This window comes from Phocoena sinus, chromosome 9 (assembly GCF_008692025.1).
Source record: "Phocoena sinus isolate mPhoSin1 chromosome 9, mPhoSin1.pri, whole genome shotgun sequence".
NCBI classification, from domain to species: Eukaryota; Metazoa; Chordata; class Mammalia; order Artiodactyla; family Phocoenidae; genus Phocoena; species Phocoena sinus.
In genome coordinates this window covers 20159721-20186860 of record NC_045771.1, presented here as the reverse complement: position 1 = coordinate 20186860, position 27140 = coordinate 20159721, and the positions used below count along the sequence as shown (strand labels likewise).

The 27140-nt window shown below is 39.1% G+C and overlaps 1 protein-coding gene across 2 annotated transcripts in view; it reads right to left on the bottom strand.

Annotated features, from left to right (window-relative positions):
* CHCHD3 (coiled-coil-helix-coiled-coil-helix domain containing 3) overlaps positions 1-27140 on the bottom strand; it is a 314451-nt gene that overhangs the window by 76907 nt on the left and 210404 nt on the right. For both annotated transcript variants that reach the window (XR_004351461.1, XM_032643324.1), the window contains exon 6: positions 8389-8459. Coding sequence is in view for 1 of the 2 variants with exons in the window: in XM_032643324.1 (XP_032499215.1) it covers positions 8389-8459 (71 nt within the window). In the remaining variant the exon portion in view is untranslated. The remainder of the gene's footprint in view (positions 1-8388; positions 8460-27140) is intronic.

The following is a 27140-nucleotide window of genomic DNA, read 5'->3' as shown; positions in this document are numbered from 1 at the left end:
GGAAGTTTCCACTGTGACCCTCTTGACTTTGAGACCAACTGCACATGTTCATGCAACAGCAGCAGTTTGTGTTCTATTTTGTGAAACAGATAATACTGTCGTATGGCTTACATCCCTGTCCTGCCCTCCTCGTCCTATATTCCAATCAACTTTGCCATCCTGCCCTGCCCCCTTCTGCAGACACCTCTGGACTGAGTGGAATGCTGCGAGCAACAGTGGAGAGTCAACAGTCCGTGCTGTTTTACAAGGTGGCTGCACCAGTCTGCATTCCCACCAGCAGAGAGAGAGAGTGTGTGTGTGAGTGGTGGTGGTGGGGGGGGGAGTGTCCCTTTCTCCTCCGCACTCTCTCCAGAATTTGTTACTTGTGGACTTTTTGATGATGTCCATTCTGGCCAGCGTGGGTGGCTTTGATTTGCATTTCTCTTGATGGTTGGCAATGCTGAGCATCTTTTCACATGCCTGTTGGCTGTCTTCTTCGGAGAGGGGTCTGTTTGGGTCTTCTGCCCATTTTTTGATCGGGTTGTTTTCTTGTTGTTGGGCTGTATGAGCTGTTTGTGTGTTTTAGAGATGGAGCCCTTGTTGGTCGCATCATTTGTGAGTGTTTTCTCCCAGTCCGAGGGTTGTCTTTTCATTTTGTTTGTGGTTTCCTTGGCTGTACAGGGACTTGTGAGTTTGACTGGGTTCCATTTGTTTGTTTTTGCTTTTGTTTCTATTGCTTTGGGAGACTGACCTTGGAAAGTGTTGCTACGATTTATGTCATAGGCTGTTCTGCCTGTGTTCTCTTCTGGGAGTGTTATGGTGTCATGTCTTAACATAATATAAACAACAAACAACCCTACACTTCTAAATAGGCAATTATAACCAAGCGTATGCAGAAATGATACAGGTGGAAAGCTAACTCGCAAGTGGTGTTAATGTTTCTTGGCATTTACTTCTGTTACCTTAGAGAATAAGTATGTAGACTAAGGCTAGAGCTCCAACTTAAAGAAATAAGAAGAAACTAACTAGACAAATCTGATTAGGAGGGCTCTAATTTTAAAGGGGGGGAAAGGCACTAATCGCCTAAGGTTTCCTTACAAATCTAACCAATTCTACATGCCCATCGTAAGAAATACTGTCAAACAGTGGTGTGTTCCAAAGCAGGTCTCACTTACCTTGGAACTAATTTGTTGCTTTGGGGGGTGTGGGGGAAGAGAATGACACACACAGCTTCTTAGTTTGAGAGGCGGCAGGCTGCTCTCCACATATCCCCTGATGAAGTACAAAAGGGGCTGCCATACCATACACAACAAAACTAAAAGGTCACCTGGTGTCTTACAACTAAATAAAACTACTTAGGTCCATTTTTTAGATGAAGATCAATGACAACTTTTTTTTTTCTTTTTCAACTTTTAAATCTTCTGAGCTTGAATGCCCTAAAGAGAATGGCAGTTAAAATTTACATTTTACAGATAGAAGAGACAAGTCAAAGGTGGAATAAATAACCTGCCTGAGGAACTGGGTGTTCTAAATAACTGAGACTTTGTCTCAGCCAAATGGGTATTTGCTATTGGACAAACTCTAGTGGGTACATGAAATACTATGGAAGTTGACATAGGTGAGTTGATGTTTAAAAAACAAAAACAACAAACAACCCTATACTGCTAACTAGGCAATTATAACTAAGTGTATGCAGAAGGAGCACAGGTATATTTACTTTTTCTAGAATTTAGCCTCTTCAATTGCTAAGTCTCTTACTGAATAATCAAGACATTGCTTGGCTCTAAGGACCGTAGGGAATAAAATGTCACCACTGCAGCTGCTATATTTCCTGCTCACAGCCCTTCAAATTAAAAAAAGGGGGAAAAAGGCCCAATACAAATGCAGAATTTAATTAGTTAGTAAAAGCCCCAATCCTTGCTCGAAGCCCTGTTCTTCCTGTAATAGCGCATTCTTTTCTTCTTATGTAAACTTTTCATTAGGGAGAAGACATCTTTATAATACAACAACTCGAGTTATAGGGTAACTGCTGGTAACATAACTCCTGCATTAGAAAAGCCAGCATGTTCAAGTAATGTTGTTTTAATACAATTTGTGTTCAGCAGAAACCAAGTCAACTTGGTCATTGAGAATTTGATCAATGTGAATTAGTGTCTTACTGAGATAAACCATTTGATCATTTAGAAACTGATCAACGAGAATCAGAGATAAAACATTTATCATGTACATTTGGTATATCAGAGCCATTCACGCAGCACTAAAGTAGGTTATAAGCAGACATCGGTAAGTGTTAGAGACAATGTGCAGGGAAACTGTCAGCTGCAGGTACAAATAAATGTCTGAAAGTATATAATTTTAATCCTTTTGATAGGGCAAGTTACTCAATGAGGCAGCTGGAGTCACTGAAAAATTACAGAAGCTCAGCTTTGGAAAACCTGGAAAGAAGCACAGCAATGCTGAAACACTGCAAACTTTGGAAATAAGTTTTAATTAAAAGTTTAAGCAGAATGGTAAGTAACATAAATTTACTTGGCTAAACTTCTATAAGAGTTTTAAGACTATTAATCAGAGTAAACTTTGTACCTGCAGGACAATTAGTTCTATTAATCTAATATTTCCAAATTGAAGTCACATTGACATTCAAGCGCACTGGCTTATGCATCTAACAGAATTATAAATTTGCCAGTCAAAACCTTATTTAATTATTTTACAGCCAATTAAGCAGGATCTTTAAACACTGTTGCTTAAAACTGTCCATAATCCACATGTGTAATTACAGAGAACATGAGAAACACCTGCTGATACCACTGGCGTGTCATCCTGAGCTTCACTAACTCATTCGTAGTGTAGCTATTAAATCACACACCCTAAAGAGAAACTAAACAGCACTGCCAGTCAAAGTGAAACCCTAATAAAACCAAGAACATTTTAAAGAGAAAGAATTTTACACTGAAGCAAACCTTTGACTATATAGTGATACTTAAAAAAGCATTTTATCTGTAAGAGTTTTGCATAGCATTCCACAGATACTCTACAATCACCTAAACTCCTTCCACAGGGTAACTAATCTTTTAATACATTGCAAGGATAACCCAGGCTTCTTCCATGAGCCTAAATTTATAAGTCAGGTTTCAACAACTTCGTTCAAGGATAAAAGTGAGGGGCTTCCCTGATGGCGCAGTGGTTGAGAGTCCGCCTGCTGATGCAGGGGACACGGGTTCGTGCCCCGGTCCAGGAAGATCCCACATGCCGCGGAGCGGCTGGGCCCGTGAGCCATGGCCGCTGAGCCTGCGCGTCCGGAGCCTGTGCTCCGCAGCGGGAGAGGCCACAACAGTGAGAGGACCATGTACCGCAAAAAAAAAAAAAAAAGTGAAAACCCCTCCTAACATCTGGCACACAAAGGAGCATTACCACTATTCACATCCAATTGCACAGAACCATACTCCTTTACGAGTGCTTCATCTTTCAAAGATACTGAAGCCAAGCTGAAAAGTTATACCTCTAATAAAACCAGTCCAAAATATTTTTGAGAGATCTATGTCACTTCCCACATATATTTTTAGGGAAGGTAGAACTGGCCACTGAATTATCTAAAGGAAAACATGGGAGTGAAAGATCAATCGTCTTTGAAATGCTTTTGTTTGATATTACATTGTCTTCACAAGGTTTACACTGCCTTTTGCTTTACATTTGCTTGATGTTTGTTTTTATATTTTGAAAACAGTTTGTGTGTACATAACACTATGGTAACATTTCCTTTCTGTGGGTATGGTATATTGACCCCAATCCACTGAGGCAATTGGATTCTGATGCTGACTAACAAACAGAGCCCCTGTGGCACTCTGTCCATACACCCCTTATTCTGTCTGTACATCCTGACAGCTCTGACACACATCCCTTTTGAGGCTGTCCTGTCATGAGAGCTTTATATGCTGTCTCCTGGCTGGACTGTGAGCTCCCCAAGGGTAAGAACTCTCCCTAATGTTCTTTGGGGAAGTTTTAACATCATCTAGACTTCGTTTGGAACCAGATACAGAAATCTCCCCTATGGTGCATAGTTTCATAACATGAGTTGGACATGATAATAAAATAATAATATCATAATAATAATACATAATAAAAAATAAAATCTAATATTTATTGAGCATTTACTTTGTGCTAGACCTGTGCTAAGCACTATCAATGTAACATTTAATATAATATTTCGCTTAATTACGTACAAGTTAGAATATAAGGATTAATACTGAACATAACTTTAAGTAGCTGAGTTATAACATGGTACTACCGCCATGTAACTAACTCAGAACTAACACCATAACTTGCTCTATTTAACAGCTAATAACAAAGGGTGATAAAGGTGATATGAAGTGCTTATAATGACTGTTTCAGTTGAGCTGGGAAAAGAAAAGGTATATCTCTTGAATAAAAGCTAGATGTAAAAAATACATGTATCACTGGGTTTACCCAGTGATTTGGGTTTTATAGCCAAAATTTTAAAGCTATTTTGGGGAAAAAGTTCTTGCAGGAAAATAAACAGCACACATTCTTGATCCCAAATTACTTAATTTCCATTGAAAAAAGAAACAGTAAGTTTTAATAATTTGATATTTATTAGGGATACAATTATCTCATCACAGTAGAACCAACTGTGGATTTTTAAAAAGCTTTGGTTTACTATATCTGTCTTATTCTTGCCCTCCTCTGACGAGCTCTAAGCTCCACACGGATAAGACCCCACCTATCTCCTTCATGGCTGTATATTCAGAATGCAGGGGAGGGCATGTTGCATAGAAGCACTATGAATGAATGATGTGTTGATAAAATAGGGGGAAAAATTCCAATAAATCTAAAGTGTTTTACTGGTTTACCACCAAACTATAAAGTGAGGGACTGAAGTGTGAGTTAATATTTAAGCCTCCCTAAAATAATTCCATTAGCTATCCTGCAGGATGCCCCAATGTAACTGTTGTTCATCACATGTGGCCTCAAATGCTCGGAGCATTCTTTCTCTTTACAGTGATTTTATGTGACCCCCCCCATCAGGTGCATAATAGTGCCCTTGAAATTGCAATTTAAAAAGTTTCCATCTCCTGTAACCAAGATGTATCCAAATGAATCCTTCCATCACATAAAATTAACTAAATCCTCCTCAAAGTCCTTCAGAGTTTGCTGTCCAAGAGGAACTGCTGAGTTCAGCTCTGTCAGGCAATGGAAAGAATACAGTACTCTGCCTTGCAAAAGACTGAAGATGTCATGATTACATGAGGTGCTCAAGTTTCTAAGGAGAAACAAAATTCCGTTGAGGAATCTCTGTGTCTTCAAAGATGGTAAACATCTCTTACATCCAAAGCACTATCACTTCCTTGGTGTGACACTAATGAACTCAATGCAAATCAAAATACGATATTCTAGGAAGCTCAGGCTAGCAGGTAGTAGCTGAAAAAAATGATATAATGAAAGTCACTTTCTGAAAAACCTAGCTTTGAAATTCCTGGGTTTTTGTTTGCACTGGAGTTAGCCAAACTGCAAAGTCTGAGGGCAGAGTCCCCAAGACTGTCCTCACTTCTAGTATCATCTGCAAGTTCAAGGGGTTCCCAAACCACCCTAAGCTTTGATAATTCAAATAAAAGGACTCACAGAACTCACTAAAGCTATTAAACTCAGAGTGATGGCTTATTATGGGAAATGATACAGAGAATCAGCCAAAGGAAAAGAAACCAAAGTCTGAGAGGTTTCCAGATGCAATGTTCCCACTGTCCTCAGGATGCATTTCCCTCCTGGTATCACTGTGTAACAAATGCAGAGTAGTATCAACTAGAGACGCTCACCCAAACTTTAGTGTCCTGAGCTTCACTGGAGCCTCATCACACATCCTTGCCCGACTGACTGCCCCTGTGGCTGAATTCAGTCTTTGGCACCGGGCTGATACCACATGTCATAAGGGGCCCATCATAAATAATAAGACATTTCTTTCACTTGGGAAATTCCAAGGGTTTAGAGGTTTGTCCCAGGAGCTAGGTACAAGGGCCAGAGCTCACTTTGGGAGAGGCCAGACTGTTTACTACACCAGATTGGAGAAGGATCTAATAAAGAATAATACCTTCTAAAGATAAAAGAGAATGATGCTGCTGAGGCTCTGCTTAAAACTAAGTCCAAACTACAGGTCCATGCTGTCTTGGAGAAGGTAAGTCACGATGACTTTTACTTTTGTGCTTACATGCAGCCTCCCATTCTGCAGTAGGCTAGCCCAGGCTGAATGACATGGCAGCTGGGCATGGCTTCAGAAGAGAAGCCAATTCTTTTCATCTAAAATCAGACTTCTCTCTCTATGATATTCAGCTTCACCAATTTTCCAGTAAACTAAGCTCATATTTCTGTTTCTGTTTCTCCTTTATCCCTTCTATCCAAGTGTTATGGGCTGAACTGTGTCTCCCCCCAAATTCTTATGTTGAAGTCCTAATGCCTGGTACTTCAGAAAACAAATTTGGACAGAGGATTTTTAAAGAGGTAAGTAAGTTAAAATGAAGTCATCAGGATGGGCCCTAATCCAATGTGATTTATAAGAGAAGGAGATTAGGACACAGATGCAGAGAGGAAGGCCATGTAAAGACAGCCATCTGCAAGCAAAGGAGAAAGGCCCCCGGAGAAACCAACCCTGCTTCCACCTTGATCCTGAACTTGCAGCCTCCAGAATTGTGAGAAAACTTCTGTTAAGCCAGTCAGTCTGTGGCAGCCCTAGCAAACCAGTACACCAATTCATCACTAATTCATGTCTAATCTCTCAGTGACTTTTGCATCCATCCCCTCCTTTTCTCTTTCACTTATAGAGATATCTCATCTGGTATCTCTGGCTTTTTTCCCCTGCACACCTCCAATCAAACCTCACATCAACTATCAGACTAATTCCTAAAGGGCAACAGAAATTGGGGTACTCACCTGGTCAAACACCTTCCAATGCCTTCTGGCTAAATGAAGACCAACTTCTTAGCCCAGCAGCTAATGAATGACCCTACCAACCTTTCCAGCTGTATCTCGCACCAGTCTCTGTGAGTCAAACCACTGCTCTTAACTAGTTTGTCACCCAACTACTGAAGATGTTTTCGTTTTGAATACCTTTCCTTCCTGACTATTCAATACTCTTCTTCAAGCCTCAACTAAAATACCATCTTCTTTATAATGACTTCATAGATCATTCTAGTCAGAATTGATCTCCTTTAACTTAAATTTTAGTTATTTGTATGGCTATCATCTTACAAGGAAGAAAGACCCAGGGTGCCAAGTCAAAGGTTCTCACAGTACAGAGACCAAAGGTTTAAAAAACAGTGCTTTAACATTAATGGGAAGGATAAAAACCTAACTTTGAGAATACATATGTAGAGTGCCTTTTAAAATCAAGTCTATCCAATACCATATCTAAATTCTAAAGATAGCATATTAACCTTTAAGAGTGAGATTTATGGCTCATTTTTAGAAGGCCTTTCCCAACTGCCCCTAAAGAGATAATTCACTAAGGAAGACTAAAGGTTTTTGTCTATTTAAAGATACCTCAAACCATCTTTTTAAAAAGTCTTTTTTTTAATCAACATTAAAATAACACCAATATCCATTACCACACAAACTACACTATAGCAGAAAGTAACAACATTCTACCTTAGGGTTTAATCATTTTATCAAATGTTTATAAACATTCCAAGGAAGGAGGTCAGAGCCCAATGCACTCTTTCAACTAAACCTGTCACAGCACCTTTCTGTGCTTCACTAATTTGCACAAGTGCAACTAACAGAGGTTACACAACAGAACTATTTATACACTCAGGAAAATTCTGAATGATGTTTTCTGACCTAATGTGAGCACTGGAAGCAAAGGGAAAGTACAGGGCTATGGGTCGCAGACACTTTGATCCATCAATTACAGAACATTCATTTAAACATTCCAAGGATTAACACAGGTAGCAATTTAACATCACCCTCATAATCAAGGGCAAGGTAAAGTCTGTGATTTAAATGCTTTCAAGGTACATGTGAAGAAATGAAAACAGCTTAAATGGGAGAAAGGCAGATACCCGTTGGACATGCCCATCATTTTATGATACACAAGTGAATGATTTCTGTGTTTCTATTAAAAGAGACAGCAATTTAACATCACCTTCATAATCAATGGTATCCTATCTTATATAATATTCCAAATGAAAATTCTATCACCATTGCTTTAAATTTCCCCTGAGTTCATAAAATTGAGTTGCAACACAGTCACCAAATGCCCATTCCTTGCAATTGAATTCCACTAGAGCAACATGGATCCAAACACATTTCCAAGTAGTCCAGAGGGCTAACATATCAAAGAGCAATAAAGGTGTATTTTCATCTTGTCAAGAAGGGTAAATAATGATAACACTATTAAAAACTTACTTGAACTTTGCTTCCACCTCCTCAGCAGCTTTCTGGTATTGCTCAGTGGTGACTCTGTAGAACTCTGAGCTCTGTGGATAAAGATCGATAGCAGAGTTTTCAGTATCCAAGAGGACAAAATGTGTGCAAGACCTACGATTTCAAAAAAATACATAAAATCTTGTGTCGGCCACTCAAGCAGTAGGAGAAGGATTTCTTGCATGGTAGCATGAATACTTACAAAAATACATGTAAAGCTACCCATTTAATAACAGTATAGTTGTCGGTATACAGGCTGTAATTAAAGAGTAAATGTTCACATTTGTAATTCATCATTATTTGATCCTTCTGAGAAAATTCCTAACACATTTTTGAAAGATTATTTTGATCTCCCTTATTTGGAATCCACCACTGCAAGATCAAAAGACACTCTGATTGAATATGATATTCACACACTATACTTACCTATTATTCCAGTGTTCCACCTAGGATATTAAAGGATCATTTCTTTTTACACAGTATATTTATCCTCAAGATGGATTCTTTATGGAGTAGAGTTTGTTCTATCATCTCCATATGACCACAAGAGCATCAACATTTATAACAAATTAATCAGTAAGAACAGGGGTGCAGATTTAGGTAATTTTTATTAAAAAAATGTTTCAATATTACATGAATGAACACATAAGCGACATAAATCAAGTTGTAAGAGCAAAGTAATGCCTTTCCTGGGGCAGCAAAATTAAAAATGATCCATTCTGGCTAGCTACTGTGAAACCTGTCTTACTGCAGAGGGTGGCCTAAATGACCCTATGAGTCTTCAGACTCCATGAAATACCCTGCAAAATGCATCACAGTGCAAAGGAACAAAATGCAGTAGACCCCAAAATGCAGTCTACTGTGCCCCTTCATTCCCTGATCACTCAGGTTTCACATGCATGACTTGGGGTAGTTTATTTTTTAATAAATCATTGTTGGTTGGTAAGAAAATGAAAATGAAATCCTCTTCACACCAGTGACCCCTTTGCATTTAACAATCTGGGTTGCCCAATGACAGTCACATCCAGGTTTGTTGGATGTAGATAAAATCAATAGGTATGTGACTAGACAGCAGACTCAGGATGGCTGGAGCAATGGACAGGTCACCATTTGAGATGATGAATGGCTTTCTATCAACCTAGAGTCCCCTATGATGCTAACATTTACTATAATCTTATTTGGGCTGCGATTTATCTTTCTTGCACCTGATCAATAAAGATGAACAGAACACTTGTAAGGATCGATTGTAATTTTTTACATTTTCAAGCACGAAGGTGTATTTCTGACATGAAGACAATATTTACGTGTACTGCTTCTGCATTTTTTAGATTGCAATGTGAGTGATGAACTGCACCAGTCCATATGCCGAGAAGTTTTAATTCATTGGTAGGTCTCGAGCTATCAAAAAGCCATTTGTCTCCTCCAATATTTTAACTTTAGGTTGTGTCACTCCTTCGTATCAGTTCCACTTATGAGGTTTTCCTTTCCTTTAAAATACACACCAGTCATGACACGCTCTTTTGCAATGTTTGGTTTCAGCTTTTCTTCAAACGCTTCTAACAAAGAGGGCAGCAAAAAGGCAGTTATAATGGACCACTAACAATGATGAGAAACTCCCCACATTACTATGATGAACTGTCAAACAGGCATTATGTTACTGAATCATCTATTAAAATGCCAGCAAAAGAAAATATTTTTGCTCATTTTAAACACTGAAACTGTAACATCTGGGACCAGACTGAAAGATCTGGTCTCTGGTTCTGTTCAGTGACCCTGAGCAAACAACCTCCCCCAGCTTCTGTTCCAGTGTTCCTAATCTGTAAAATATGGGTGATACTAGCCCTGCTTATCTCTGCCAAAGCTGTTGTAGAAATCAAATAAGATAGGCAAGAGAGCTAAGAAACCTGCTCAGTGTTTTTGCAGGGTAAGATTAACATCCAAATAAAAGAATTTTGGAAGAAAAGAACTAATTTGGGCAATTCCATTCTGGGTACAAATTCAAAATTATCAATATAGAATGATACACAAAAGCAAGACTTCTGCCATAATATAGAGAGCTCCCTTCTGCTCTGTAATGCCAAATGTAGATTAAATTGCTAACTTTGTCAAACTTTCTCCTTCAATGTTAAACACACCAAAAAAAACCCTGTACCTGTGATGCCTGCAAACCTAGAATATAATTTCTTAAAGTGTTAGGCTTATTTACGCTCCATATTTCTAGCTTAGTGACCAGTTTCTGACGCTGCATAAATGTAACAAAGAAAAGTCCCCAAGAGGCAACACCATACAACTAAGAAAATAAACACAAATATGCCCAACATCTATATGTAGACAGTGTTTAATTCATTAAGTATTTACTTATTCATTCAACAAAATTAAATCCTTATTATCCCAATAAGTCCATCTTGGAGAACTAGATCCTCAAAAAGCTTTCCATCTGCTACAGGAGAAAAGAAAAATAATTATAATAAAAGGTCACAAATATTAAGCTAAAAGTGGTACACAATGTTAATGGAGTTCAGAAAAAGTAGAGATCTCTTTTGACCTGAGAAAATACTTTTAAAAATGAACAACTATGCAAAAAACAAAACAAAACCCCAAACCAAAAACATTCCCAATATGTCTGCCAGCAGGAGAAAGGATAAATATATATTGGGTATTCATAAAATGGATATCTATCTGTACAATGATGAAAAAGAATGAATCAGACATACATGTGGGGCAAAAAAAGCAAGTTGTAGATATGATACAGTACAATGCAATTTATATTACTTTGGATGAAAAGGGGCAAATGATGAAACAGGATCAGTAAAGAGCAAATTCTATGGATTATCTCTAAGTGGTGGCAGTTATGTGTGGGTGGTAAAAGAGGATGAGAGGGGCAGAGTGCCATAAAGGAAGGGAACAGGGGGACTTCACTGCACTGTCACGTTTTCAAAAATGAGGTGTGGTACCCATCCAGTTGTTACACTGGTCGTAAATACTTTGTAATACATACAAAAATTGTGTTACTCCCCCTCACTCCCCAAAGGTGCTAACAACAACAAATGCTTTAGTAGAACTAGAACATAAAAGTACATGTGGGGAATACATGCTGAAAAGGAGGTTAGCTGAGTGGAGATAGATTCTTAAATGCTAAGCTATTGCAGAGTGTTTACACATTACTAAACAAAAGTACCTTTTCCTCAACTTTGTCTTATGTAATCATTTTAGACTTACAGAAAGGGGGCAAAAATAGAAGAAGGTTCCTGTATATACTTCACTCAGCTTCCCTTCATGCCAACGCCTTAGATGATCATAGTACAATTATCAAAACTAATAAACTAACAATGTCACAATACGAGAGACTAGCAGCAACTAAATTAGACTTTATTTGTATTTTTCCAAATTTCCTTCTTTTTCTAGTCCCGGATCTAGTCCCGGGCCCTGTGTGGTATTCAGTTCTCACGGTTTCCTTGTCTCCTCTCTCTGTGACAGCGCCTCAGTCTTGCCTTCTCTTTTATGACCTCAACACTCCCGAAGAACACTGGTCAGATGTTTCATAGAATGATGTGCAATTTGGGCCTGTTAGATGTTTTCTCATAATTAGACTGACACTATCATGGTTATAGGGAAGGATACCACAGAAGTGACGGGCCCTTCTCCACACATTGCATCCCGGGCTACATTACATTACATCAATAGATCGTTTTACTGGTGCTGTTGATCTTGACCACTTGATTAAAGTGGTGCCTAAGGGTTTCTCCATAGCAAAGTTACTATTTTTCCTGTTGTAATCAATATCTTACAGGAGATTCTTTGAGATTATGCAAATACACTGTTTCACCTTAAACTTTTGCCATCAGTATTTTTGCATCCATTGTTTGCAGCAAGGATTTCTGTGGTGTTCTAACGATGCATTAATTTTTATTTATTTATTTATTTTTATTGTTTTTTTTTTTTTTGGCGGTACGCGGGCCTCTCACTGTTGTGGCCTCTCCCGTTGTGGAGCACAGGCTCCCAACGCGCAGGCTCAGCAGCCATGGCTCACGGGCCCAGCCGCTCCGAGGCATGTCGGATCCTCCCGGACCGGGGCACGAACCCATGTCCCCTGCATCGGCAGGCGGACTCTCAACCACTGAGCCACCAGGGAAGCCCCATTAATTTTTAAATGACACTATTGCACATTTAGACCTTACTGATATAATGACAATCTTCATTGACTCTCTTGCTCAATAATGAAAACAGTAGCCTCAGAGGAAAAGCCTTCAAACACAAAAATCTTCAAAGAGTGGGTAGCTATTCTTAGAAAAGTATAAATTCCCTACAACCTGATTAAGAAATATGGAACAGGAGGAGCTCCATGTTGGAGCTATAGAGGGGCAGACCTGAGTCAGGCAAAGCACGCATGCCTCCCCTATTCACTGTCAATAACTGAGAGAGCCTAGGTTTGCACTGTGGGAACCTCTCTCCTGCTACACAGGTCAATCTTTATCACCGTAAAGACGTAACTGTCCACTGTCGGGAGGAAGAGGCAGATGGGCTATTGCAAGGATTGGGAAAAAGGGGGAAGGGGTGAGTGGTTTCAGATGCCCCTTCAGGGGCTGCCTGAGCTCCAGATCCAGGTTTTCAGGAAGTTGCCCCAACTCCTGCCCTTCTATTCTGTGAGCCCTTGGTAAAAGGAATGGGGACCATCCACTTCAGAACCATCTGCAGAGCTTGTGAAACTGCAGACTCCTGGGCCACACCCTGAACCTCTGAGGATGAGGCCCAGAAGCTGCAAGCTCAGAAGCATCTCAAAGACTCTGAACACACACTAAGTTTGGACACTACTGGGTTTCTAGAACAATGAAAGGATAATAAAAATTACTGTTTAGCATACCATTCAAAGTGAAAAATCAGTGTTTTTGAAGAATTATGGCAAAACTATTTTCCACAACTGAATATAGCTATAATTTTTATGCTCCAAATTAGGGAGTCTACTGGTACTGTCCACAAGTCACTGATGGACCCAAAATTGCCCAAGAGCTCTGACTCTTGCCTTCCACTGCTGCAATGTTCTTCCTCTGAACTGGTACTCACAGGCAGCAGAAGTACCGTACTTTTCAGAAGCGTTGCTTTCGTTATCTGTGTTGTCTTGAGATGGCCATAGGTTGTACATGCTGCTCTTTTTGTTTACTAATTGTAAATTATTGTTACTTTAATGTCATCCTTATAACTAAATTTGTGGTTACTTGGTTAACCAACCCTACAGTTTGTAGTAGTACATACTTACATTAATTGTATTTTTGTCTGATCATTTTCTGTAATAGTCAAATTTTAAGACCTGTGTGGTCAGTGTTTCTAATAAGTAACATCCACACTGCTATTTTCAAAGAAGATGGAGATATATATACGGACACATACACACACACCCTCCAAACACTGTTGCATTGTAGACAAGTGGTATGAGAGAAACAACCTGGTGAGATGACCTTAAATAAAGAGACTCAAAAAGAAGAGGTAGAGGAAGGTGCCCATGATCTGACAGGGGGGCCTTTCGATGAATGATCACTGCTTTGGACACGGCCACATTATTTCTATGCCAGTGAGGTCCTTTACAACCTAAAATTCTTCATTCATATTCATTCTGCATAGTTTCCTGCTCCATCAATGGCAGGAAAAATACTTGACATGTTTTGTCCAGCGGTAATATGAACTTGTGGCAGGTAAATGTGATTTAAATCAAATATTAAAAGTCTAATTCATTAGTTTCTTCCTTTAAAACATGAATTCTTATTTGATACAAGCATAAAACATGTTTTCCACCAAGATGCTCTTTGAGAAGGTAGATCTTATAAATTCAAAGTAGAATGACAGTATCTTTCAGTATTTTAGCACTATCAAAAATTTGATTAAAGGCTTATCTATTTTTTGGTCAAAGATAAGTGAAAGGAGTTGTAGGAGGTGACCTATCTGTAAAATAACATCATTCTAGATCTGGGAGATGTTTCTGTCACCTATATTAGAGGACAATGCATCACTGGAAACAACAGGCATTTTCATTTTCTATATCAAAATATCTTCCATCTAAGGCACAAGGAACCAGTTACTAAATACACAGGCAACAAACTGAGTTAGGGTGAATGAATGCTCCATTGATAACTTTTAAAACGTTTCATTTAAAACACATGAATATGCTGTCCACGACACTCTGCACTTAGGTGAGTGATTCTTAGCAGAACAGCGAGGTGGTAAAGAGCATGCACTTTGGAGCCAGACTGACAAGTCACAGCTCCACCCTCGTAGAATGGAACACAAGAGCTGTCTACCATCTGTGAAAAGGGGAGGGTAGCACTAAAGACCAACAAGACTCTTTGGGGTATTAAATATGATAATTCGTATAAAGCTCTTCGAATACTCTGCAACAACATAAATGGACAAAGAATTTGAAAAAGAATAGATACAAGTATATGCATAACTGAATCACTTCACTGTACACCTGAAACTAACACATTATTGTCAATCAACTCTACTCCAATATAAAAAAAAAAAAGAAACAGTTCAGGCAGTGAGAGAATGAGCTTCTGTAAGCGGCCTTGACATTCCTCCTCAAAACCCTTTTAAAAAAGAGCAAAACCTAGCAAAAAATAAATATATAAATCCCCCCCAAAAAGTCTACAAATAATAAATGCTGGAGAGATTGTGAAGAAAAAGGAACCCTCCTACACTGTTGGCGGGAATGTAAATTTGTACAGCCACTATGGAGAAGAGTACGGAGGTTCCTTAAAAAACTAAAAATACAGTTACCATATGACCTTGCATCCCATTCCTGGGCATATATCTGGAGAAAATGCTAACTCCAAAAGACACATTCACGCCTATGTTCTTAGCATCACTATGTACAACAGCCAAGACATGGAACCAACCTAAATGTCCATCAACAGATGAATGCATAAAGAAGATGTGGTACACATCTATAATGGAATATTACTCAGCCATAAAAAGGAGTGAAATAATGCCATTTGCAGCAACATGGATGGACCTAGAGATTATCATATTAAGTAAAGTAAGTCAGACAGAGAAAGACAAATATCACATATCACTCACATATGGAATCTGAAAAACTGATACATATGAACTTATTTCCAAAGCAGAAATAGACTCACAGACACAGAAAACAAATTTATGGTTACCAAAGGGGATAGTGGGGGCGGGGGGGGGGGGGGAGAGGTAAATTAGGAGTTTGGGATTAACATACACACACTACTATACATAAAAGAGGTAATCAACAAAGACCTACTGTATAGCACAGGGAACTCTACTCAATATTTTGGAATAACCTAATAGAAAAGAATCTGAAAAAGAACATAAATATATATATATGTATACCAAATCACCTTGTGGTACACCTGAAACTAACACAACATTGTAAATTAACAATACTTCAATTTAAAAAAAAACATGTTTTTATTATGATGACCTGATATGCATTAAAACTTTACTCAGAGCAATTAAAAAAACAACACAATAAGGACCAACAGGACTCTTTGGGGGATCAAATACAGTAACTCATAAAAAGGCTCTTTGGGGCTTCCCTGGTGGCGCAGTGGTTAAGAATCCACCTGCCAATGCAGGGCGCACGGGTTCGAGCCCTGGTTCAGGAAGATCCCACATGCCATGGAGCAACTAAGCCCGTGCGCCAAAACTACTGAGCCTGTGCTCTAGAGCCTGAGAGCCACAACTACTGAGCTACGTGCCACAGCTACTGAAGCCCACATGCCTAGAGCCCATGCTCTGCAACAAGAGAAGCCACTGCAATGAGAAGCCTGCACACCGCAAGGAAGAGTAGCCCCTGCTCGCCACAACTAGAGAAAGCCCATGCGCAGCAACGAAGACCCAACGCAGCCAAAAATAAATTAATTAAATAAAATTTTTTTAAAAGCTCTTTGAATAGTACTTGGGATAACATATGGGGAGCATTATAGGAATGCTACCCATTATTAAAATTTATTTGACCATTGTTTAAACAGTAAAAAAAAAAGTACACAGTGTTTGGTAAAATTTTCAAAACCCATTTTAACAAAAATTTAAATCTTTTAAAAACAAAAATCTTTTCTTCCATTAAATCAAACGTTACTGAATTTTTATTACATTGCTCATCTGTTCTGTTTTTCTGTTCCTTAAGATAAATGGGAACTGTAAAGACAATAGCTGGGCAGTGTGGGGAATGTTACTGGCTATGTAAAAAAAAAAAAAAAAGTTGTGTGTGTGTGCATACATACACACATATGGTGACACTAACTAGCCCATATAAAAATCAAACCAATAACTTTTGACCTTATCCCAATGAAATCCAACTAACTAAATTAAATAGCAAAGTACTTTAATGTGAGGACTTCCCAGGGCCTTTTTACTATGCACTGTAAACCTCCAATATGAGAAATACCGTTCATGACGACTCCCAAACTGATTTCCTCATGGAACCTTTTTATCATAGATCATCTTAAGGGAACAAAATCGCCTTAAATGGTCCATGTGCAATGCTGATTTAAAGAAAAGTCCAAACACTATTTCAATCCTGCACTTCTTGATGTGCAACTTTTCCCATCTTAGAGCAACATTTTCTTATGGGTTATTTTTGTATGTATTCTTTTTTTGCGGTATGCGGGCCTCTCACTGTTGTGGCCTCTCCCGTTGCGGAGCACAGGCTCAGGATGCACAGGCTCAGCGGCCATGGCTCACGGGCCCAGCCGCTCCGTGGCATGTGGGATCCTCCCGCACTGGGGCGTGAACCCATGTTCCCTGCATCGGCAGGCGGACTCTCAACCACTGCACCACCAGGGAAGCCCATTATGGGTTATTTTAAAAACTAATGTTCAAAAGATAAGGAAAGAGTAGAAACTGGCGATATTGGAAAGTGATTCCAGAACTGATGATGACTTACGGCATCACTTTTTATTAAGTGCTAATAAAAATTGCTATCTTGAATCTTAAAAATTTGACATAAAGTCCTTTAAGAAAATTATTGCTCACCTCTCCCCTGTTTCCTCACAGCCCTGTGGCAGACTACAAGAATGGTCACAATTCTTTTTTTATTAAATTTATTTATTTTATTCTTTATCTTTGGCTGTGTTGGGTCTTCGTTACTGCATGCGGGCTTTCTCTAGTTGTGGCGAACGGGGGCTACTCTTCATTGTGGTGCATGGGCTTCTCATTGTGGTGGATTCTCTTGTTGCAAAGTGCGGGCTCTAGGTGTGCAGGCTCAGTAGTTGTGGCGCATGGGCTTAGCTGCTCTGTAGCATGTGGGATCTTCCCAGACCAGGGCTCGAACCCTTTCCCCTGCATCGGCAGGCGGATTCTTTTTTTTTTTTTTGCGGTACGCGGGCCTCTCACTGTTGTGGCCTCTCCCGTTGCGGAGCACAGGCTCCGGACGCACAGGCTCAGCGGCCATGGCTCACGGGACCAGCCGCTCCGCGGCATGTGGGATCTTCCCGGACCGGGGCACGAACCCGGGTCCCTGCATCGGCAGGCAGACTCTCAACCACTGCGCCACCAGGGAAGCCCAGGCAGGCGGATTCTTAACCATCGTGCCACCAGGGAGGTCTCTGGTCACAATTCTTTACTCTTTTCTATATTCATGTCCTTTGGTGACACTTTATAGCTTCCCTCATCATGAAAGGGTGAAGTCTATTTCCCCACCCCTTCAATCCAGGCTGTGCTTGTGACCTGCTCTGGCCAACAGACTGTGACAGATGCGATGAAGTGCCAGTTCTAAACCCAGGAGTCTCTCTTGGAACCCTACCCAGGTGCCACATCAATAAGCCCAAGCTAGCCTGCTGGAGAAGGACAGACTACAAGTCTTCCCAACTGAGGCCATCCTAGATCAGCCAAACCTCAGCCAACTCAGCAAGAGTGAGCCCAGCCAAGCCCAGAAGAACTGCCCAGCTGATAGCAGCCCAAATTGGTGACACACCTGCAGAATCATGAGGTAAATAAATGGTGACTGTTTGAAGCCACTAAGTTGGGGGTGGTTTCCTATACAGTAAAACTGAACTGATTCGTGCCCTTTCTCTGTACTCTCACAGCACCACAGACTTGTATCAAAGCACTTGCTACACGGTACCAGCAATGCTTGTTCACCTGTTGTCTCTCCAGCTAGCCCGTAAGTTCCCCCAAAGCAGGTATCTTGTCCCATTAATCATTATACTTAGAGCACTCAGTCTACGTGACACACAAAACTTACTGAAATAATGTTAGAGTGACCTATGCATCTTAAACTGCATTCCAACTTTTGCTCTTATTTAAAACAGGACGGGATAGAGACAAGGTTAAAGTAAATTAAAAAATACAACATGGAAAAGGTGCACTACTACATTTATTATGTGTTTCCTACCAAATGGCAAACACTTCAGTCTGCTTTGCTACATAAAAAGGAAATAGATATTGCTGAGGATTGTGTTCAATTGCAGTAACAGTACAGTAATAGTTTAAGCTACAAACAGTAGCATAAGTGAGTAAGGGAGTTGTTTTTCTCGTGTAATAAGAAATCCAGATATTAGAAACCAGGGCTGATACAGGTGCTAAGGACATCATGAAATAACTAGGCCCTTTTCTGTATTCCTTTCTCAGCCACCCTTAGCATTGTCCATGGTCTCAAGATAGCTGTCACACCTCCAGTTATCATGCCCATGTTCTGAAGAAGGTAAATAAGGGAAGAGAAGGCCTCTCCAGGCCTCTTTAGCCAGAATTATATATCATGCACAAGTCTGGCTGCAAAAGAGTCTGGGAAATTGAGTAATTCTGTTTTCTCACTGCTAGAGTAAAGAAAGAGAAGGACAGCGTTTGCAATTGGTGTTTATTGAGCCAATGTATCATACCTGCCACAGACAGCTGAAGAGACAGCACAAAATCATGCACAAAACAGTGTGGTAGATTTCTACAGGCAAGTATTCTAATATTTCTTTCCAATCTCCCTTAAAGTTCTAATGTGGGGGGTGGGGGGATTTACCCAGCTGGTATTCTGATATCCGAGAACAAAGTTTTTAGACAGTATAGGAAGGAAACAGGAATCAACAAGAACAGGCATCATTCCCAAGTTTCTATGGGCTGGCTGTGGCCCAAGTTTTTGAATGTGTGGTCTACTGCCATTTTCCATTTTCAAAGTCTCCCTTTAAAAGTGTATTTTAAAATGCACGCGCACAGACACACATCATTGCGAGATTCAAAAAGCATCTTTTCAAGCTCCAAATTAGATCAAAAGAAAACATGCACACATTATTCTTCCAATATTTTCTCACGTTCGGAATCTTATTTCTGTTCTATTATAACTAATATGATCACACCTGTTATCATATGAGAAAAGAACAAATCAAAATGGTCACAAGAAAAATCTGTTAACTAGCTCTTATCAGTTCTTTTATAAAATGCTACACAACACAGCATACTGGGGTACAATTCTGGTGGCCTGACACTATTTCTTGGAGGAGACTGATACTCCTACGCACTGTCCAGATGGTGGTGACTCTGCTTACGTTAGAAGAGTGAATGGGAGAAGGAATAAGTCTGACCTTGGATATGAGCAGACTGACCGAAGGTGTGCATCTCCTCTCTCTAAGCTGATGTATAATTACCACTACCAACTGTCAGTCTCCATCCCTCCTATACCCAGCCAAACACAAGCGTTACTCTATCTGGCTAGTTATTTCAAACAAAGGTCTAATGTGTACAAACACCAATAAAAGCATTCCTATTGACAATGTCAATAAGAGCATTCCCACTGTTAAGTAGAGAGATTCAGAACTGACTTATTTACACTTTTTGTTATACCACTCGCCCAGGAACTATTTTATAATCTAATCAGCTGGGTGCAGGTAAGTATGCTTCCCCCAATATGAAAGCTAAGCATCTGAGGACACGATTTAATGTTGCAAATGCAGTGTGGATATAATTCCAGGTCCAGAAGCCCTGAAACAGTCATTTACTGTACGCCATCAGGAGGCCAAAAGGAGTTCATGCTTCCACAACCTTCCTGTCTTTTTACAGAATTACACAGAATCAGAGAGCCTCACTTTTCTCTACCACAACAATTTTAAGAGCTACAGGACACCTACTTTAAGGTCTACAGGACACCTACTTCAGACCTAGGGACACATGCAGACTGAAAGTGAGGGGATGGAAAAAGATATTCCATGCAAATGGAAATCAAAAGAAAGCTGGAGTAGCAATACTCATTATCACATAAAATAGACTTTAAAATAAAGAATGTTACAAGAGACAAGGAAGGACACTACATAATGATCAAGGGATCATTCCAAGAAGAAGATATAACAATTATAAATATATATGCACCCAACATAGGAGCACTTCAATAACATAAGGCAACTGCTAACAGTTATAAAACAGGAAATCGACCGTAACACAATAGTAGTGGGGAACTCACTTCCACCAATGGACAGATCATCCAAAATGAAAATAAACAAGGAAACAGAAGCTTTAAATGACACAACAGACCAGATAGATTTAATTGATATTTATAGGACATTCCATCCAAAAACAGCAGATTACACTTTCTTCTCAAGTGTGCACGGAACATTATCCAGGATAGGTCACACCTTGGGTCACAAATCAAGCCTCAATAAATTTAAGAAAATTGAAATCATATCAAGCATCTTTTCTGACCACAACGCTATAGGATTAGAAATGAATCACAGGGGAAAAAACGTAAAAAACACAAACACTTGGAGGCTAAACAATACGTTACTAAATAACCAAGAGATCACTGAAGAAATCAAAGAGGAAATCAAAACATACCTAGAGACAAATGAAAATGAAAACACGACGATCCAAAACCTATAGGATGCAGCAAAAGCAGTTCTAAGAGGGAAATTTATAGCTATACAAGCCTACCTCAAGAAACAAGAAAAATCTCAAATAAACAATCTAACTTACACTTAACGGAACTAGAGAAAGGAGAACAAACACAAACCAAAGTTAGCAGGAGGAAAGAAATCATAAAGACCAGAGCAGAAATAAATGAAATAGAAACAAAGAAAACAATAGCACAGATCAATAAAACTAAAAGCTGCTTCTTTGAGAAGATAAACAAAATTGATACACCATTAGCCAGACTCATCAAGAAAAAAGAGGGAGAGGACTCAAATCAATAAAATTAGAAGTGAAAAAGGAGAAGTTACAACAGACACTGAAGAAATACAAAACATCCTAAGAGACTACTACAAGCAACTCTATGCCAATAAAATGGACAACCTGGAAGAAATGGACAAATTCTTACAAAGGCAGAACTCTCCAAGACTGAACCAGGAAGAAATAGAAAATATGAACAGAACAATCACAAGTAATAAAATTGAGACTGTGATTAAAAATCTTCCAACAAACAAAAGTCCAGGACCAGATGGCTTCACAGGTGAATTCTATCAAACATTTAGAGAAGAGCTAACACCCATCCTTCTCAAACTCTTCCAAAAAATTGCAGAGGAAGGAACACTCCCAAACTCATTCTATGAGGCCACCATCACCCTGATACCAAAACCACACAAAGATACTACAAAAAAAGATAATTACAGACCAATATCACTGACGAATATAGATGCAAAACGCCTCAACAAAATACTAGCAAACCGAATCCAACAGCACAGTAAAAGGATCAGACACCATGATCAAGTGGGGTTCATCCCAGGGATGCAAGGATTCTTCAATATACGCAAATCAATCAATGTGATACACCATATTAACAAACTGAAGAATAAAAACCATATGGTCATCTCAATAGATGCAGAAAGAGCTTTTGACAAAATTCAACACCCATTTATAATAAAAACGCTCCAGAAAGTGGGCATAGAGGGAACCTACCTCAACATAATAAAGGCCACATATGACAAACCCACAGCAAACATCATTCTCAATGGTGAAAAACTGAAAGCATTTCCTCTAAGATCAGGAACAAGACAATGATGTCTACTCTCACCACTAGTATTCAACATAGTTTTGGAAGTCCTAGCCATGGCAATTAGAGAAGAAAAAGAAATAAAAGGAATACAAATCAGAAAAGAAGAAGTAAAACTGTCACTGTTTGCTGATGACATGATACTATACATAGAGAATCCTACAGATGCCACCAGAAAACTACTAGAGCTAATCAATGAATTTGGTAAAGTTGCAGGATACAAAATTAATGCACAGAAATCTCTTGCATTCCTATACACCAATGATGAAAAATCTGAAAGAGAGATTAAGGAAACACTCCCATACCACTGCAACAAAATGAATAAAATACCTAGGAATAAACCTACCTAGGGAGACAAAAGACCTGTATGCAGAAAACTATAAGACACTGATGAAAGAAATTAAAGATGATACCAACAGATGGAGAGATATACCATGTCCCTGGATTGGAAGAATCAATATTGTGAAAATGACTATACCACCCAAAGCAAATTACAGATTCAATGCAATCCCTATCAAAGTAACAATGGCACTTTTTACAGAACTAAAACAAAAAAATCTTAAAATCTGTATGGAGACACAAAAGACCCTGAAGAGCCAAAGCAGTCCAGTCTTGAGGGAAAAAAATGGAGCTGGAGGAATCAGACTCCCTGACTTCAGACTATACTACAAATCTACAGTAATCAAGACAATATGGTACTGGCACAAAAATGGAAACACAGAGCAATGGAACAAGACAGAAAGCCCAGAGATAAACCCACACACCTATGGTCAACTAATCTATGACAAAAGAGGCAAGGATATACAATGGAGAAAAGACAGTCTCTTCAATAAGTGGTGCTGGGAAAACTGGACAGCTACATGTAAAAGAATGAAATTACAACACTCCCTAACACCATACACAAAAATAAACTCAAAATGGATTCAAGATCTAAATGTAAGACCAGACACTATAAAACTCAGAGGAAAACATAGGAAGAACACTCTTTGACATAAATCACAGCAAGATCTTTTTTGATGCACCTCCTAGAGTAATGGAAATGAAAGCAAAAATAAACAATGGGACCTAATGAAACTTCAAAGCTTTTGCACAGCAAAGGAAACCATAAACAAGACAAAAAGACAACCCTCAGAATGGGAGAAAATATTTGCAAACAAATCAACGGACAAAGGATTAATCTCCAAAATATATAAACAGGTCATGAAGCTCAATATTAAATAAACAAACAACCCAATCCAAAAATGGGCAGAAGACCTAAATAGACATTTCTCCAAAGAAGACATACAGATGGCCAAGAAGCACATGAAAAGCTGCTCAACATCACTAATTATTAGAGAAATGCAAATCAAAACTACAATGAGGTATCACCTCACACCAGTTAGAATGGGCATCATCAGAAAATCTACAAACAACAAATGCTGGAGAGGGTGTGGAGAAAAGGAAACCCTCTTGCACTGTTGGTAGGAATGTAAATCGTTACAGCCACTATGGAGAACAGTATGGAGGTTCCTTAAAACCTAAAAATAGAATTACCATATGATCCAGCAATCCCACTACTGGGCATATACCTAGAGAAAACCATAATTCAAAAAGACACATGTACCCTAATGTTCATTGCAGCACTATTTACAATAGCCAGGTCACGGAAGCAACCTAAATGCCCATCGACAGACAAATGGATAAAGAAGATGTGGTACGTATATACAATGGAATGTTACTCAGCCATGAAAAGGAACGAAATTGGGTCATTTGTTGGGACGTGGATGGATCTGGAGACTGTCATACAGAGTGAAGGAAGTCAGAAAGAGAAAAACAAATATCGTATATTAACGCATATATGTGGAACGTAGAAAAATGGTTGAGATGAACCGGTTTTCAGGGCAGAAATTGAGACACATATGTAAAGAACAAACATATGGGCACCAAGGGGGGAAAGCAGCAGGGCGGGGGGCGGGTTTGGGGTGGTGGTGGTGTGCTGAATTGGGCGATTGGGATTGACATGTATACACGGATGTGTATAAAATTGATGACTAATAAGAACCTGCTGTATAAAAAAATAAATAAAATTAAATTAAAAACAAAAGAAATCACTAATCATCTAAGTTCATTTGATCAAGTGATTTCAGTATTTCTCCCGACAAACCTTCTAACAGAGAGCCTACTGGCAGGTTTGAGTTCTGCCTTCCCTGCGTTCCTGTACATGCTGAAGTCTGTTACAGATGGGCAGGAGAAGGGGAAGGGATTTGATAATTCTCGGTGAGAAAAGTGGCTCTTGAATAGAGAATAGTTGGCATCTTGAAGAACCTTCCATTATTGTCACTCCTCAGACCCATGCCCTTGATTCCACTGTTCCTGGACTCTCTCCTTTCATCCCTTTCCCTCCCCCTACGCCCCCTGGGGCTCAGGAGAATTCTGTCTACAAGACAGGAAAATCAAAGCTAATATTTAAATAGCTTGCAAATTGCCAACACTGGCTCAGATGCACAGTATATCAGATTCAGGATTCTGTTTCTTAAAGGCACACCAAGGAATGGTTTGGGTTATTTAAACTAAGTCTCACTTTTTAACACACAAAATGAGGGTCTTATCTTTCAGGGTGATTGCATCAACGGGACAATGGAAGGTCAGTTCTTGGCAGACAGCCTGGCTTCTCCCTGTGGAAGACAGTGGTTCTCCATCACAATACTACTGCCAACAGCCCCTGGCTCCCTGGCCAATCCATCAGAGCCTGGGTCCCCATTAATTTACCTAAACAACTACGCATGAACCTGAAGAATGACCATCAAGTAGGTGGATTCAAACTTCATCTCCATTTTTCTAACACTGAGTAATGTTTTGTTTTGTGAATGTAATAAACTTACAAGACTATGTATTTATCCTGAGCATCCCTAAATATTTGCTTACAACCATTTGTGTACATCTATAAGTGTATCTTACTTTTTCTCAGCCCTACTTTTTCAAGTCCATATCACTGGGGATCAATAATAAATTACTAATTTAGCAGTTTCTAATGAATCAAAAACCCTACTAGGTTCCACAGTAAAGATAAATGAAGATTCCCTGTGGAAAAGACTATCAGCACTAGCTTATCCCAAAATCTCTCCTTCCTCCTTAGATAACTCCATTTTAAGCTGGATATATAGTCAACTAAACTAAAATTCCCAGCTTGCTTCTATTTAGGCTGAGCCATAAGCAGAATTGTTGTGTGGGACTTCCAGGTAGACTGCTTAAAGAGAGCTGACCTCACCTGGCAGGGAATCTTTTCAGCCATTTTGCCTTTTTCCTTTCTCCTAATCTGCAATGTAGATACAATGGCCAGAGCTCCAGCAGCCATCGTGGAATATGAATCCACCTTAAAGAGGGAAACCCTGTACGAGGACACAGGAGTGAAATGGTTAAGTGCCTGGGGCTCTAATGACACTGAAGCCACCGTGCCAGCCCTGGACTGCTCACTTCTAGACTTTCATTAAATAAAGAAAAACAAAACCCAAACCAAAAAACTTCCTAATTTAAGCTATTCCGTTTTTATGATATAGAGAGTCAAATAAATGAGGAAGAGACCTTCCTTACGCCTTGATATGTTTGCTTTTTGTACACCTCATGAATAATTTAATAAAGTCAAATGCAATGACCCAGTAGGAGCATCTTTTTCCTTTCCTTTGTGGAATCCTCTGCTTCCACACGTCAGAAATTTCTTTCCTTCTGCCTCTCTCCTTTTTTGACACAGAACAGAAAGAATTAAAAAATTTAAAGCTATGCTTACCTCTAGCATCAAATCTTACCATCTCTAAGAAGCCACATTTCATGAAAACCCCACTGTCTCCTGGGTACCTTGGCAAAATTAATAAACTGCTTTTGTAATTACACTTTCATTCCATCTTTACTATTTCTCATATAAAGAAAGAGCTATTCAGAGTTTCTTCTGGCATTTCTAGTTTTATTGCCAGCACTTTAGAAACTTCACTAATTAGAGTCTGAAGGGTTTTTTTTCTTGATTTAGTTTTCTAATCAGAATAGGAATTCCACATTCATTGACAGCCCTGCAATAATACACAAGCTATATTAGTTATATTACCTCACGCCTCAGTTTCTTCATCTGAGCAATTTAAATAAACCCCTGCACCAAACACTCATTTGGCAGTCTAAGTTTCCTATTATTTGTTCATTTCTTCATTCTACAAATACTGAAGGTCTGTGCCAGACACTAGGCCAGGAATTTGGAATGGGATGGTGAACAAACAAGATATTTGGCCCTACTTTTATGGAGCTTGTGGCATACTGGAGAAGACAGACATAAATTTAAAAATCACACAAATAAATGTATAATTAATAAAAAATCACAGTGCTATAGGACCACATATAGTGTGATCTTTTATTTATTTCTAGGAAGTAGTTTTTCTAATGAGTCTCTAAAGCCCTGTATTTTTCTCAAGTACCTAACTACCCTTCATATTCAGTTCTTAAGTAGGTTGTGGTTTTATTTCCTTTTAATTTCTCTAGATTTTTGTCAGAATTCAAGCTTCTTATCAGAATTCTCTCCACTTGCAAAACTTTATTCTAACCCCTTTAGAAATAAGAGAGATCTACTACTTGTATTGATATGGATGGAAAGAGATCCAAGTAGTATGAAAAACAAAGTTGTAAGACAATTCGGACAGTGTATTTTATAAAATGATAAGTATATGATGTATATGTACGCATACACCCTGAAATATTCTGCAAGGAATATGTGTTACCCCTGGAAAGGGGACCTGAGGAGGAGATACTTTTCCTTCTTATTTAATAGCCTTCTATAACAATTTAAGTTTTT